This window comes from Mobula hypostoma, chromosome 8 (genome assembly GCF_963921235.1).
Source record: "Mobula hypostoma chromosome 8, sMobHyp1.1, whole genome shotgun sequence".
NCBI classification, from domain to species: Eukaryota; Metazoa; Chordata; class Chondrichthyes; order Myliobatiformes; family Myliobatidae; genus Mobula; species Mobula hypostoma.
This window is the reverse complement of record NC_086104.1, coordinates 66,357,002-66,373,627: the sequence shown is the minus strand read 5'-3', so window position 1 is coordinate 66,373,627 and position 16,626 is coordinate 66,357,002. Positions and strand designations below refer to the sequence as shown.

The following is a 16,626-nucleotide window of genomic DNA, read 5'->3' as shown; positions in this document are numbered from 1 at the left end:
ATTTTCAACTCTTGAGAAAATAATATATCAAGCAGCAGTTTGTTGTTTGAGATGCACTGCCCGAAAGCATAATGTAAGCAAATTTTCAATAGGGGATTGGTTAACTACTTGAAAGAGAAACATTTGTTTTGATATGGGGAAAGAATAAGGGAGTGGAATTTAATTGCACAACTTTTGCACAGAACAAGTTGACCTGCAGATGTCTTCCTTGCATGATGTAGCCCTTGACAAGCATCTTCTCTTCTTCGTAAGCAATCCCTCAGAATCTTTCACACTGGCATTATGAATGATGAGATGACTCAATACGGCCAACATGGGAACCACAAAAGGGGCCCATTGAGGGAATGGTAGTGAGGTGGCACACACCTCTCATGGCTTACATGTGTTTCTGCATGTTCCCAACAATACCATTCTGAATCTCCTTCTCCATTTGAGTGGTCATAGATCCTGGGTTCCCAGGAGTCATTGGGGATGTTGCTCTTCTTCAGGGAAGCTTTGAGCTCATTCTTAAATCTTCTTTTCTATATGTCTGGCAATCTTCTCCACTGGAAGAGTATAATCCGATGGATGTCATTCCCCACCCTGTTATGTGGGTCTACCATCATGCAACATGACATCATTTCAGAACAGATTTAGCAGCCTGGATATCTGTAAAGCACTCAGTCATAACATTTGTCGCAGAATTCTATTCCAATTAATAATTTCATAGCCAGGGACATTCCTTACAACTAATTTCATCAAGTCAGTGGCTTAACAAGAAATACTTGCAAGAACAACAATTAATTCAGGCGGTATCAAAAGCATGAGAAATAGTACCTCATCATACGTGCTGCTGCTTCACTGATAGCAGTGCTCATGGTTTTTCATCAATGGACATAATTCTACTGAGTTAACGTTTTCAATATTTTGTAATTTTAGGCTGAGAGGATTAAGTTTCCAATGTCAATCATAGAATTTAACAGCTCGTTTAAGACTTCAGTATCTTGTTAAGGATTGTCTCTCTTTTTCTAAAGAGAGGTCAGCACAACAGTGAATTGTAGGTCAATGAACTGAATACCATGGCTGAAATATGTTTTGTGAGTTTCCAACTTCAAGTGAGAACTTCAAAACAGATTAGTGATTACCAAACAATTATAAGAAAGACCCAGGTATTTTTTTCATTTTGGTGCATAGAAAGCATTACAGGACTGTTTTGAAATAACTGACTAGAACATGCTCAGGAAGGCGTCTACTATGACCATCACATTAACGTCAATGAATAGGAGAGATCTGTGACTGGCTACATAGAGAAATGCATTGCAGATGACACTGTTATCAAACTCATCTATGTGACGGCAAATCAGAAGCCATGGCTGAAGCAGAGATCTGGGTGCTGTCGTCAGATGAGGATGATAAGACAGCTCTCAGGTCATCAAGAGCTGCACTTTCCCGTGGAATCAGGTGGGCAAAAAAGGATTATTCATAGAGGATGTATGCCCATTTCTGTAACACCAGAGACATGAGGCACATGTGGCAGGGCATTCAGACTATAACAGACAAGTCCACAGTGATGTTTCTCTTCCTGATACGCTAAATTTGGTTTGATACACGGAATGATGTGCCCATGAGGAAGGCCCCCCTTTCCCCCAAGAAGGCAGGCACTCTCTCTGGCCACAGCTGATGTGAGGGAGACACTAGACAGGGTCAACTCATGTAAAGCTGCAGGTCATAATGATGTAACTGGTTGGGTGCTAAGGAACTACTCAACTGAAGTTCTTAAACACATCTTCAACATCTCACTGTCCCCTCAGGCTTCAAGGTGGTCACCATCATCCCACTGACCAAGAGGCGACAGTAACCAGCCTCAATGACAGTGGCACTGACCTCAACAATAATGAAGTGCTTTGAGCGGCTGGTTAAATCCCATCTTCCTGCTACACTGGATCCTTTCCAGTTAGCTTATCACTCTAATCAGTCCACTGATGATTACGTAGTCTCTGCATTCCACTCAGCCCTGATCCACCTGCAAAATGGTGCTTCAAATGCCTGGATGCTATTTATTAAATTCAGCTCACACTTAATAGGATTATCCCTCAGAAGATGGCAGGTAAACTGCCCTCTTTGGGTTTCAACACCTTTCTCTGCACCGAATGATTAACTTCTTGCCAGAAAGACCACAGTCAATCCCTGTTGGCAAAAACATCTCTAATCTATCACACTGAGCATTGGCACTCCCCGGGGCTGCATGTTCAGCCCACGTAGGACTGCCTTGCTAGATCCAGTTTAAATCGAATCATCAAGTTTGCTGCTGACACAAGTGGTTGGACTCATTAACAACGATAACGGCACGACATACAGAGAGAAGTGGAACATTGGATAGAATCAATCTGGATAAGACCAAAGAGATGATTGTGGACTTTAGGAAGGAGCAGGTTGGCCACTTCCCTTCATTGCACATGCACAGCTCCTCCGTGGAGAAAGTTAGGAGCACCAGGTTTCTGGGAATGCACATAATGGATAATCTCACTTGGTGCATCAACACCACTTCTTTGGTTTAGAAAGCACAGCAGCATCTCCACTTTCAGAGGAGATTGCAATGAGCGAGGCTAACATCTTCCCCATTTCACCATCAAGAGTGCCCTGAACATCTGCATCACTGTCTACTAGGGAATCAGCTACACTGGACTGGGTGTTATGTAATGAACCGGAGGTGATCAGGGAGTTTAAGGTAAAAGAACCCTTAGGAGGCAGTGATCAGAATATGATTGAGTTCAATTTGAAATTTGATAGGGAGAAAAAAAAATATATATAAATAAATAAATAAAACACAAACACACACACACACACACACACACAGAGTCTCTTGAGAACATGAGATGAAGAGCCCTTGAAAGTGAGTCCACAGGTTGTGTGAACAGTTCAGTGATGGGGTATGTGACGTAAGTGAAATGGAATCCTTGGAACGAACTTCAGTAATTTGCAAAAGAATTAAAGGGCTGAGTTAGAGAAAGGTGTATGTAAGCTGCGTAAAGGTACATAATATGAATGTACATCAATATTGAGTATTTTACATTTTTTAGTCATTTTACAAACTTCTTATGTAATATCACTTTTGTATTATTCTTACATTAACTTATTTGTTCAAATTTAATGACCTTGTCAAACAAGTAGTGAGGTCTGCCATGATGTGTTATGAACCTTGACTTAAGTTTCTCCTCCTGGATGGTTTCAGGCCAAACTCAGTGGGCAGGGGTATGCCAGCTTCATCAGATGTGATGGAGATCATGAAATGGGGTTAATGAAAAGGAGTTCTTGCTGGAAACATGCCCATGCAGTTCATGGGCTTCTGCAGGATACTTCACACTAAACTATTTCATAAATGTAAATGGAAAAGTTCAGAAAGATAAGTCTGTTAAAAGTCAGGTGAAACAAAAAAAAACAGTAAAAATTAGTAGCAGAGGTAAATAAACTCTCTAGTTTGACATGACAGCAGACAGTAGCAGTGGTACATAAATTGGCTGTATTCAGGTTCCCACACCTAAATCTTTGATTTGAATGGTGTGTGGTGTTTAATAAATAGACTCTCATTTCTATTTCAAGACTTGCCAGAACATTAAGTAAAACATTACATAAGGTTTATAAATTAATCATTTCATTTAAAATTAAAAGCCAACTGGGAGATTGCGCAAAGCTACTGAAATGTTATAATAAAAATAAAATCTGCAAAGATATTTTCAGTCAAAGTGAGTTAAGAAATAGTTCTAATGTAGCATTGTTCATGCAAAGATTTTTTATGATCTTATAATAAATTCACTATGGACTCAAGACATGGTCCTTTGAACTATCTATACTCTTTCAGATGATACTAATTAAATGAGGCTCTTCTAAAAGAAGATGCAGCAGATAAAATGCAACAGAAATACTGGTCAAGATAAAAGGCATTAAAAGTTGAATGGATACATTTTAGAAATAAAGAACTGTGCATTATAATATTATGCACCAAAAAGGAGAATAGAAATTCTGATTAAACTTGCAGCATGGGTAGCTAAGATCATAATAAAGGAATGTTTGGTTTTAGACCTACAGACCTTGAGTACAGAAAGAAGACGACAATGTTGAGCTCATGTAAAAAAGGCTTGTATCATGCTGGGTACAAAGCACCAATACTTGGCACCATAAATTGGAAGAATGAAAACAGAAGAGTAGATTTACTTGGCTGTTAACTAGTTTAGTAAAAGAGAAATGTAAAACTGGAATTTTTCCCTACATCTGCAACAATTATAACATACCATAGTGATCAATTATTTTCCAGCACAACACAAGATACTTGGAGGATATAAGGTGCAATGAAGATAATTTTGTTTAAGGAGCAAATTTTGTTGAAACAGAGTTGAAAAGGTATTTTTTGAAAAAAAATCAGATATTTGTATAAAATACCTCAAGCAAGAATGGGATTAGAAATCATATGGAACAAAGCAATATCAAAACTTCATGGGCCAAATGGTCTGCTTCTGTGCATACTACAATTCTAGAACGGTAACTACAATGAAAAAAAATGCAAAGTTACCTGGTACACCTGCTGGGGACATGGTCCCAGACCTAGATTGGTTACTTCCAACAGGAGAACCAACAGGGGAAGGAGAGGGTCCTCGAATGCCAGACAGATGAGGGGAAGCATGGGGCGAGAAGGGAGATTGTGCAGGGTTACTCTGTTCTCCTTGGCCACTCGAGGATCCTGAAGCACTAACTCCAGAACTTAAAGTTCCTTCTGTCCCCGTTGGCAAATCATCAATGGATCCAGACAAATCCTAGCAAAAAGAAAACAAAGACACAATTTGATATTTAAACATGTTATGCAATTATCCAAAAAGTTTCATGTAAACATCATTTTAAGTTGCTTTTTAATTACTGATCCGAGTATACAATGCTTTGCAGTCAAGAATATGATCAGAATATTTTGCCAGCCACTACAAGACCACATTGACGCGTGGCCAAGTGGTTAAGGCGTTCGTCTAGTGATCTGAAGATCGCTAGTTTGAGCCTTGGCTGTGGCAGCGTGAGTGTCCTTGAGCAAGGCACTTAACCACACATTACTCTGCAACGACACCGGTGCCAAGCTGTATGGGTCCTAATGCCCTTCCCTTGGACAACATTGGTGGCGTGGAGAGGGGAGACTTGCAGCATGGGCAACTGCCGGTCTTCCATACAACTTTGCCCAGCCTGCGCCCTGGAAACCTTCCAAGGCGCAAATCCATGGTCTCACAAGATTAACGGATGCCATTTCTTTTTCTAACATTTGGTAATATTGCCATCAGTACAATAATATGTGGAATTAAAAGGTCAACAGCAGCATGGATAGAAGATCAGCTAATTGGCATAAACCAATGTTTTTTTAAAAATGTAGGGGAGTGTAGAGAGGAGATTCAGCAGGGGTCAGTTTTAGGACCATTTCTTTCCTTAACAAAATATTAATAACTTGGACTTGGGTGTACAAGGCATAATTGTAAACAACACAAAACTTGTAGGTATAGTGAATTGTTTGTTGAATGGACAGGAATTTGGCAAATTAAATGCAGAAAAATGCAAGGTGTTACATTTTGCTGAGGACAAGAGGAGGCAAGAAAAATGCAGAAACAGAGGTTTTATAAATAGAGATGTTGAGTACAGGAGCAAAGAACTTTGAATTACATTTATAAAACTATTCCATAACAAGCGGTAGACACAATGGCAAAACTAGTTGAGCTTCTGTCTCACAATGCCAGATGTCCTGATTCAATCCTAACCTTGGGTTCTATCTTTATAGAATCTGCATGTTCTCCCTGTGTCAGCATGGGTTTCCTCTGGGAACTAAATTCTAAAGGTGTGCAGGTTGGTAGATTAAATGGCCACTGTAAGTTACTCCAGTATGTTGGTGAGCAGTATGTTGATAAAAGTGTGGGAAGAATTTTTAAAAAGTGTGGTTGATGGTCATGCAAGGGGCTGAAAAATCTGGTTCCAAGTTGCACCCCACTGTGCAGAGGAGATTTCACAGAATAATACAGGGACAAAACACTTCACTTGCAGATCAAAATAGAAGGTGTTTTATTGAGGGATAAGAAAATGGTAGAAAATTGAAATTTTTTGATAGTCTTCACAGATGTTACAGCGAACATCAGAAAATTAGAAAACTAGAGACCTACAGTGAGTGAGGAGCTCATATAAATTAGCTTCTGTACAAAATTAATATCAAAGAATGTAAAAGGATTTAAAGCCAATAAATTCTCAGCTCTTGATGATGACTTGAATCCTAGTTTTGCGAGTGAACAAAGACCACAACAAATGAATTTCAGTGAACAATTTCTATTTTTATTTACTGATAGCTAAATCATATGTTTCAACATATCTTGGAAAAGCAGGATTATAGGAAGACCATTAGCATTAGATAACTCTCACCCTTTTACTACTTTATATCTGATAATTTGAACAACGGAAAAGCAAAGTACTGAAGTTGCCAAATATCAGAAAACCAAGAAGTTTGTCTAAAAGGCAGCTTTCAACTTCCATAACCATTACTACTTGTAAATAATATATTATTGGGTCCTCTGGAAATGGAATAATATCTATTTAATAGAACAACAGAATATACATTATTACTGCTTGTATATCTTGTGAAATGCTCATAAATCAGCTAATTGTATTTGGATTCAAGTAATTTCCGATCAAGTCGGGTTGGTAATTAATACTCCACTTAATCCCTGCAGGGAGGAAAGAATGACAGGTCATAGACAATTCCTTAGTGAACGCTTTTCAGGAATTTCCTCATAAACCTGATGTAACTCATTCACAGACAAGATTCTCATATGACCTTTTCCCTTGTCCTTCCTCCTCCCATGTACTGTATTACATCAAACTAAGCAAGCACAGACTGGTTCAACACTTCAGAAAGCGTTAACATATTCTCTGTCACCCCTGATATTTGACACATTGTAAACATCACTTGCATGATGCACGGAGTACTAAAATTAAGGTGAAAGATTTGACTGCTTTGTTTTGCTTATTTCCAAAGATATTTTTTCTCTATTTTTCTTAAAATACCTCCAAAATTTTTGGACAGGCTAGATTTCTGTCAACAGCAAAGTGAAATGAAAAAATTATCACCTTGGCAGAATATTTTCATTGAAAATACCACAATCAAAATGTTGCAGTTTATATCACTACCAGCACTTTGTGAATACTGAAAGGCCTGGATAAAGTGGACATGGAGAGGATGTTTCCAATATTGGGAGAGTCTAGGTCCAAAGGGCACAGGCTCAGAATAGATTAAGGCCCCTTTAGAACAGATGTGGAGGAATACATTGCCACAAACAGCTGTTGCAGCCAAGTCATTGGGTATATTTAAAGCAGAAGTCGATTGGTTCTTGATTAGTATGGGCATCAAAATTATGGGGAGAAGGCAGGAAAATGGGGCTGAGCTGTAAAATAAATCAGCCATAATAATAGAGCAAACTTGATGGGCCACTTTCTGAGTCCTCAATCTGTACAAATCTTTGACTACAAATAGAATTGTGTGCATTATACAAATGATGTTCACAAAATTAAATCATTAGAAAGATATTTGGAATTAATATTGGCAAATGTCACTCAACAACAAAGTTAAGTGTCAAGGTTCCTTAAGATAGTAGTGGCGCCAAGGTAGTGCAGCAGTTAGCTAAACACGATGACAGTGCCACTGAGCCGGGGTCAATTCCAGCACTGTTTGTAAGGAGTTTGTATGTTCTCCTCAAGACAGCATGAGATTGCTCTGAGTGCTCTGGTTTCCTCCCACTTTCCAAAGCGGTATGGGTTAGTGGATGAATTGGACACACGTGTAATTGGCCAGTTCAGGTTCATTAGGGCAGAAGGATCTATTACCATGCTGTATCTCTACAGAAATACAAACCCCATTTCCAGAAAAGTTGGGATGTTTTCCAAAATGCAATAAAGACAAAAATCTGTGATATGTTAATTCACGTGAACCTTTATTTAACTGACAAAAGTACAAAGAAAAGATTTTCAATAGTTTTACTGACCAACTTAATTGTATTTTGTAAACATACACAAATTTAGAATTTGATGGCTGCAACACACTCCACAAAAGTTGGGACAGAGGCATGTTTACCATTGTGTTATATCACGTTTCCTTTTAATAACACTTTTTAATCGTTTTGGAACTGAGGATACTAATTGTAGTAGATTTGCAATTGGAAATTTTGTCCATTCTTGCTTGATATAAGACCTCAGTTGCTCAGTCTGTGGTCTCCGTTGTCTGACTCTCCTCTTCAAGATGCGCCATACATTTTCAATAGGAGATAGATCTGGACTGGCAGCAGGCCAGTCAAGCACACGCACTCTGTGTCTACAAAGCCATGCTGTTGTAGCCCGTGCAGAATGTGGTCTGGCATTGTTCTGCTGAAATACGCACGGACGTCCTGGGAAGAGACATTGCCTTGATGGCCTAATATATGCCTCAGAGTCAGTGGTACTTTCACATACATGCAACTCACCCATGCCGTGGGCACTGATGCACCCCCATACCATCACAGATGCTGGCTTTTGCACCTTTCGCTGATAACAATCTGGATGGTCCTTTTCATCTTTGGCACGGAGAACTCGACACCCGTTTTTTTCCGAAAACTAGCTGAAATGTGGACTCATCTGACCCCAGCACACGGTTTCACAGTCTTTCGGTCCATCTGAGATGAGCTCAGGCCCAGAGAACTCGCCGGCGTTTCTGCATAGAGTTGATGTATGGCTTCCTCCTTGCATAATACAGTTTCAAGTTGCATTTCTGGATGCAGCGACAGACTGTGTTGAGTGACAATGGTTTTCTGAAGTACTCCTGATCTTGCATTGAGAAATGTTCCTTTTGAACTGACTAACAGTTCTCTCACGAATTTCGGCACAAAGGGCTGAGCCACGACCCATCCTTGCTTGCAAAGACTGAGCCTTTGATGGACGCTACTTTTATACCCAGTCATGATACCTCATCTGCTACCAATTAGCCTGCTTAATGTGGAGTCTTCCAAACCGGTGTTACTTGAATATTCTGTGCACTTTTCAATCTTATTTTAACTCTGTCCCAACTTTTGTTGAGTGTGTTGCAGCCATCAAATTCTAAATTTGTGTATGCTTACAAAATACAATTAAGTTGGTCAGAAAAACTATTGAAAATCTTTTCTTTGCACTTTTGTCAGTTAAATAAAGGTTCACGTGAATTAACATATCAAAGATCTTTGTTTTTATTGCATTTTGGAAAATATCCCAACTTTTCTGGAAATGGGGTTTGTAAATTAACAATCTGTATTCTGACCTAATTCAATCTGTTGACTGCACTCCTTTTGCAAGTCAAACCTCATTGTGTGAAGATAGTATTTACGAAGGGGTTTCATAACTTCCAGTGTAAGACAGTGCTACTAAAGATGTGTGACAACTTACTAGCAGTTCGAAAGTGAAGGAATTTGATTATCAATAACACTTTAAAACAATGACACTTGCTTTGATTAGTTACTGAAGCAATGATAATATGAATTCTAGAGAAGCTTATTGTAATTTGAATTTCACAACAGTAAAATGAGTAAATGTGCAGAGAAAATCCAGGTTTTCATTGTAAATATTCATTGCACAAAAACCTAGGCTTACAAAATTTGCCGAGTACACATCTATCTTGAAGAAGAGATCAACAAATGTCTTCTTGACTCAGTTGTTGGCCTACAGTCAAAGATACAAAGTTGTTGGTTTGAACCCAATTCCAGAAACAAATTGCACATTTTAGGTAACACTTCAGTTGAAGAGGTGTTCTATGTTGTTGGAATTTCTTCAGTTTGGATAAAACCTTGAACGCATTTCATGACATATGCAAGTGGTGATAAACCTGATTCTGATATGGGACTGAAAGGGGGCGGAGGGGGAGAGAGAGGGGGGAGAGAGAGAGGGGAGAGAGAGAGGGGGAGAGAGGGAGGGGGGAGAGAGGGGGAGAGAGAGAGGGGGAGAGAGAGAGGGGGAGAGAGAGAGGGGGAGAGAGAGAGGGGGAGAGAGAGAGGGGGAGAGAGGGGGAGAGAGGGGGAGAGAGGGGGAGAGAGGGGGAGAGAGGGGGAGAGAGGGGGGAGAGGGGGGAGAGGGGGGAGAGGGGGGAGAGGGGGGAGAGGGGGAGAGAGGGGGAGAGGGAGAGGGGGGAGAGGGGGAGAGAGGGGGAGAGAGAGGGGAGGGGGGAGAGAGGGGAGAGAGAGGGGGAGAGAGGGGGGAGAGGGGGGGAGAGGGGGGGGAGGGGGGGAGAGAGGGGGGGAGAGAGGGGGAGAGAGGGGGAGAGGGGGGAGAGAGGGGGAGAGAGGGGGGAGAGGGGGAGAGAGGGGAGAGAGGGGGGAGAGAGGGGGGAGAGAGGGGGGGAGAGAGGGGGGGAGAGAGAGGGGGGAGAGAGAGGGGAGAGAGAGTGGGGAGAGAGAGTGGGGAGAGAGAGTGGGGAGGGAGAGTGGGGGGGAGAGGGGAGAGAGAGAGGGGGGAGAGAGAGAGAGAGAGAGAGAGAGAGAGAGAGAGAGAGAGAGAGAGAGAGAGAGAGAGAGAGAGAGAGGAGAGAGAGAGAGATATATCATGCTTGGGAAAAGGGGAAGTGAGAGGGGAGGGAGTGGGAAGCACCAGAAAGATCTTCTGTAATAATGAATAAACCAATTGTTTGGAACCCAGTGACCTTGCCTGGTGTCTCAGGGCTGGCTGTGTCATCACCCATGCCACTCTCCGTCCTTGGAATTGCTTCTTTGCCACCATCACACACCCCTCCTGCAGCGCTCCACCCTCACCATTTCCAACATCTTTTGCTCTTGCCAGATTTACAAACTCGCTCTCTACTCCACGTTGCTAAATACAGTACTAAGCAGAAATCTCAGGCACCTTAGCTTTATATATGTGCCTAGACTTCTACACAGTACTGTACCTCCCAAGTTCCTCCAAGAATATCCCAAGGATTCATCCAATGGACAGAACAGTTCTTTCAAAATTGTTTATCATCCTGATGCAGGGTTTCAAGCTAAAACAGCGAAATCCCCATGCCCACCCCCCACAGCTCACCGAATTCCTCCAACAGATTGTTTCTCCAAAATTACTGCCATGATGGAATGGCCTGGGGAGTCCTCCTCAACATTGACACTGGTCTCTATCTCTCCTGAAACTGCTGTCTTCAGTTAATATATCAGTAATTCCTACTTGAACAAACCTGCACTTAGTGTAGAAAAGCCACACAGAACTTCCAGTAAGTTTCAGAAAGTTAACCAACAGTGGCTTATTTGAAACACCACTAATCAATCTGGGTGTGCCCAAAAGAAACAAGTGCCACACGAGGTTTGTAATAGGTAATACACAGACTGCGAAGGGAAAACTGTACTTGATACAATTTAACCAACTACACATTTCTCCATGAAGAGTCAACATCTTCACAAGATCATTATGGAAGCCAATGTGAGTAGGAATGGCTACCATAATGAACGTGAGGATTTTGACTCTCTATATCGTGCGGCATACTACCATGCTAGATGGGATAGATTTAAATTAGATCTGGCAACTGACAGTAAAGAATTAATTTTAGTAATGTTTATTTCCCTAAATATGACTACATCTACTGCTCTTCAATAATAATGTTAAGATGTTTGCAACTGGCCATGTGTTTCCAACAAATATGAAGCTCAAATGCAAAAAAAAACTAATTTACATGTAAAGGAAGTAGATTTTTTACAGATGGAGTAATGCACTCCCAAAGGCCTTTGAAACAACTATTCAAGACCAGAGGTTACCGTTACAAAATGATCCCAGGAAACTCCATCTGCATGTAAATAACCCATATTTATGTGAAATTCTGGATTTGATCTGCAACATTGTTTATAAAACAATGTTAATTTATTTAAAAATACAGTGCAGAACAGGCCCTTCCAGCCCAATGAGCTACTCCACCCAGCAACCCACCTATTTAACCATTGCCTAAACACAGGACAATTTACAATTAGCCTACTGACCGATTCTTTGGAATGTGGGAGGAAACAGGAGCACCGAAAGGAAGCCCACACATTCACAGGGAGGATGTACAAACGCCTTACAGATGGCATTGGAATTGAACTCCAAACTTACATTGAATTGAATTGACTTTATTTCTTACATCCTCCACATACGTGAGGAGTAAAAATCTTTGCGCTACGTCTCCGTCTAAATGCGCAATGTGCAATCATAGTAATTTATAATAAATAGAACAGTCAATGTAACATAGAAATACACTCAAATCAGGTCCCCAATGATCCTTCGGGCGCTTTTTACACACCTTTCTTTCTAAATGTCCTGAATCATGGGAAGTTCACAACTACAGATGCGCTGGGCTGTCCGCACCACTCTCTGCAGAGTTCTGCAATTAAGGGAGGTACAGTTCCCATACCAGGCAGTGATTCAGCCAGTCAGGATGCTCGCAATTGTGCCCCTGTAGAAAGTTCTTAGGATTTGGGAGCCAATACCATACTTCCACAACCACCTGAGGTGAAAGAGGCGCTGTTGTACCTTTTTCACCACACAGTTGGTGTGTACAGACTGCATGAGATCCTCGGCAATGTGTATGCTGAGGAATTTAAAGCTGTTCACCCACTCAAACCCAGATCCATTGATGTCAATAGGGGTTAGCCCGTCTCCATTCCTCCTGTAGTCCACAACCTGCTCCTTTGTTTTTGCGACCTTGAGGAAGAGGTTGTTTTCCTGACACCACTGTGTCAGAGAGACGATTTCCTCCCTTTAGGCCGCCTCTTTATTGTTTGAGATTAGGCCAATCAATGTAGTGTAGTTGGCAAATTTAGTTAGAGCTGTGGGTGGCGACACAGTCATGGTATATAGGGAGTAAAGGAGGGACTTAGTACATAGCCCTGAGGGGCAGCTGTGTTGAGTGTCAGAGGGGTGGAGGTGAGGGAACCCACTCTTACTACCTGCCAGCAATCTGACAGGAAGTCCAGGATCCAGCTGCACAAGGCAGGGTCCAGGCAAAGGTCTCTGAGCTTCCTGTTGAGCCTGGATGTAATTATGGTGTTGAATACTGAACTGTAGTCGGACTTTTACATCAAGATTTTCTCTTTCAGCAGTGAAGGTACCCAAGATGACAAAGGATGTCTTCTTTTTCAAATTGCTAAAGTGAAGGCCTCAAAAACAGCATAGTTCACTGAGCGCCCAAGCCAACATACTTCTTCAACCAACACCGAAAGAGTGAGTATTCATCTCATCCAATGTTATGGAGAATTGATGTGCAAGTTCTCTGCATGTTTGACAACACTCCAGGAAGTAATTGCACTTGATTCAACTTAAATCATTCACTGGAACAAAGCTGATACTTTTCCATATTTATACCATGTTTTAAGTAAAATAGTTAAACTTAAGTGTTCAGCTGAAGCTCATATTCCTGGTTTAGTCTAATGGTACAAACTATTATTATTCATTTTACTTTTACTATTAAGAATCTTGAAAACCTCCCCTCAGTTTTCCAATGTACAAAGAAAAAGATCCCTCGTTCTTCAACAACTCTCAGCTCAGGTATCCTAAGATAGATACTGTGCCTCATCACACCCATTGTCCTGCCCAGTGTCGCAAACTTTATTATATAAAGCTGGATACTGCTGTTGATATAGATACACCAAAATTTCCCATTATCTTAGGATTAGTACTTTATTAATCTGACTTTATTTTAAGATCTTGAGAGCTCATCTTGGAGCTGCCAGGTACTGTATGTTGTGTATGCATTTGTAATATTTTGATAAAATGGAAGAACAATTTTTAAAATATTTTTTTCCAGGCTGTGGTGAACTTGATCTATTGGTGAACACTTATATCATCTGAAGGTAAGCAGAGATATTTTATAGTTGTCCATATGTATTGTACAATCTAATTCTTTCCTAACACAGTCACTAAACTGAATTATCTTAAATTTAAGTAGAGGATAAGTTATAAAACCACTATGCAAATTTAAACTACTTCAGATAAAGCAATTTACTGTTTCTTGCAACAGTGAGAGAGAAAGATGTTTAAATCAGAGAAATATCAGAACCTCGTGTAAGGAAATAAAATGAGGGAATTGTACAGACTCGTTATGAATTACAAAACACATTTAATTTTTTTGAAAAATGTACTTTTGGATAAGAAATACCTAATGATACTCCATTATTTAAGAATGAATGACGGAAACTACAACACTTGATTTACATTTGATTAACGTCTTTTAACTTTCATTACCAAAAAGTCATTGCTTACACATTCCATTTAATTTTATTATGTTTCCATCCTACAAGTTTATTGATGCCTTCTTCCAAATTGTTTCAGACCCTCTTAGTGTTGACTATCTTTACAACTTGGTGATAATTGGAAATTCAGAAATGTATTTTTCATTTTAAAACTCAATTTAGAATGTATGAATTTTAAGTAAGTGTTCCCAGCAACAATACTTATGGAATCTGTTTTCATTGTGTTCTATTCTGAATATCAACATGTTACTCTACTCCCTGCTGTTTATCTTGCTTTGAGTTACGTTCTTTCTAGTCTTGGCAGTTAATATGTGATGTAAACTACTTTGGGTTGAATCTTTCTACAGAACCGCATTCAATTCTAGACATTGCCTTTCTGACAGTACATTAACAGTTTCATTAAAAATTCTCCAGGTTTAGCAAAAGTAAAAGGGTTAAGAGTCAGCATAGATTCCCTTCCTTATAGAAAATTTTAGTAGCTGACTAGCATGACAAAAATGTTTTCTAAACTTTCCAGAAGTTTATTACAAGGGAAAGCATAATCTTATACTGTCTTCAAAAAGCTGCTAAGGTTGTCAATGGAGAAGTTCGATAATGGACTCTTTTGGTGAGGGAAGTGTATTAATGATTACAGAACCAAAGCAGGTTCATGGAGTTAAGAAATTGTTCGCCAGTGAATAATGAAGTAGGCTCACAAGTAGCTGACAGACCTGCCCTTTCACTTAGAGGTTTACCACACCTGTGACTTTATTAGAAATTTTCTAACAGATGTTTGTAGAATCATCATTGATGCAAATATTTCCATAAAATATTCTAAGAATTAAATCATATGCATTTTATTCAAAAAATTTGCTTGATTTGATACTTTTAAATATATATATATATATATATATAGTAAGTTATTGAATACTAAGTTCTAGTGATCCTTTTATGAGCATCCAAAGCCTAATTCAAAGATACGGCGCATTTTTTAAACTGCTGATACTTCTAGCATTTCAAAAATTAAAAAGTAACTTGCATTAGTATTTTGATCTTCCAGTTAAATGAACAGAAGTGATTGTTTGTATTCAGCATGCCCAGTGTTTAGAAGACCATGCTTGTAGATTGCAATCAGAAAACAAACTTTCTGCACTCCGACCAGAATGTGACATATACAAAGAAAGAAACTTCTTTCCCTAAACAACAGGAATTCTGCAGATGCTGGAAATTCAAGCAACACATATAAAAGTTGCTGGTGAACGCAGCAGGCCAGGCAGCATCTCTAGGAAGAGGTGCAGTCGACGTTTCAGGCCGAGACCCTTCGTCAGGACTAACTGAAGGAAGAGTGAGTAAGGGATTTGAACGTTGAAGCGGGAGGGGGAGATCCAAAATGATAGGAGAAGACAGGAGGGGGAGGGATGGAGCCAAGAGCTGGACAGGTGATTGGCAAAGGGGATATGAGAGGATCATGGGACAGGAGGTCCGGGAAGAAAGACAAGGAGGTGGGGGGGGGGGAAGACCCAGAGGATGGGCAAGGGGTATATTCAGAGGGAAAGAGGGAGAAAAAGGAGTGAGAGAAAGTATGTGTGTATAAAAATAAGTAACAGATAGGGTACGAGGGGGAGGTGGGGCATTAGCGGAAGTTAGATAAGTTGATGTTCATCCCATCAGGTTGGAGGCTACCCAGACGGAATATAAGGTGTTGTTCCTCCAACCTGAGTGTGGCTTCATCTTTACAGTAGAGGAGGCCATGGATAGACATGTCAGAATGGGAATGGGATGTGGAATTAAAATGTGTGGCCACTGGGAGATCCTGCTTTCTCTGGCGGACAGAGCGTAGATGTTCAGCAAAGTGGTCTCCCAGTCTGCGTCGAGTCTCGCCAATATATAAAAGGCCACATCGGGAGCACCGGACGCAGTATATCACCCCAGCCGACTCACAGGTGAAGTGTTGCATCACCTGGAAGGACCGTTTGGGGCCCTGAATGGTGGTAAGGGAGGAAGTGTAAGGGCATGTGTAGCACTTGTTCCGCTTACACGGATAAGTGCCAAGAGGGAGATCAGTGGGGAGGGATGGGGGGGACGAATGGACAAGGGAGTTGCATAGGGAGCGATCCCTGCAGAATGCAGAGAGAGGGGGGGAGGGAAAGATGTGCTTAGTGGTGGGATCCCGTTGGAGGTGGCGGAAGTTACGGAGAATAATATGTTGGACCCAGAGGCTGGTGTTGTGGTAGGTGAGGACCAGGGGAACCCTATTCCTAGTGGGGTAGCGGGAGGATGGAGTGAGAGCAGATGTACGTGAAATGGGGGAGATGCGTTTAAGAGCAGAGTTGATAGTGGAGGAAGGAAGGGAAGCCCCTTTCTTTAAAAAAGGAAGACATCTCCCTCGTCCCAGAATGAAAAGCCT

At 40.8% G+C, this 16,626-nt stretch overlaps 1 protein-coding gene across 6 annotated transcripts in view; it reads right to left on the bottom strand.

Annotated features, from left to right (window-relative positions):
* arid1b (AT-rich interactive domain 1B) overlaps positions 1 to 16,626 on the bottom strand; it is a 421,995-nt gene that overhangs the window by 122,349 nt on the left and 283,020 nt on the right. For all 6 annotated transcript variants that reach the window (XM_063056016.1, XM_063056019.1, XM_063056018.1 and 3 more), the window contains exon 5: positions 4,547 to 4,787. In XM_063056016.1, the coding sequence (XP_062912086.1) occupies positions 4,547 to 4,787 (241 nt within the window). The remainder of the gene's footprint in view (positions 1 to 4,546; positions 4,788 to 16,626) is intronic.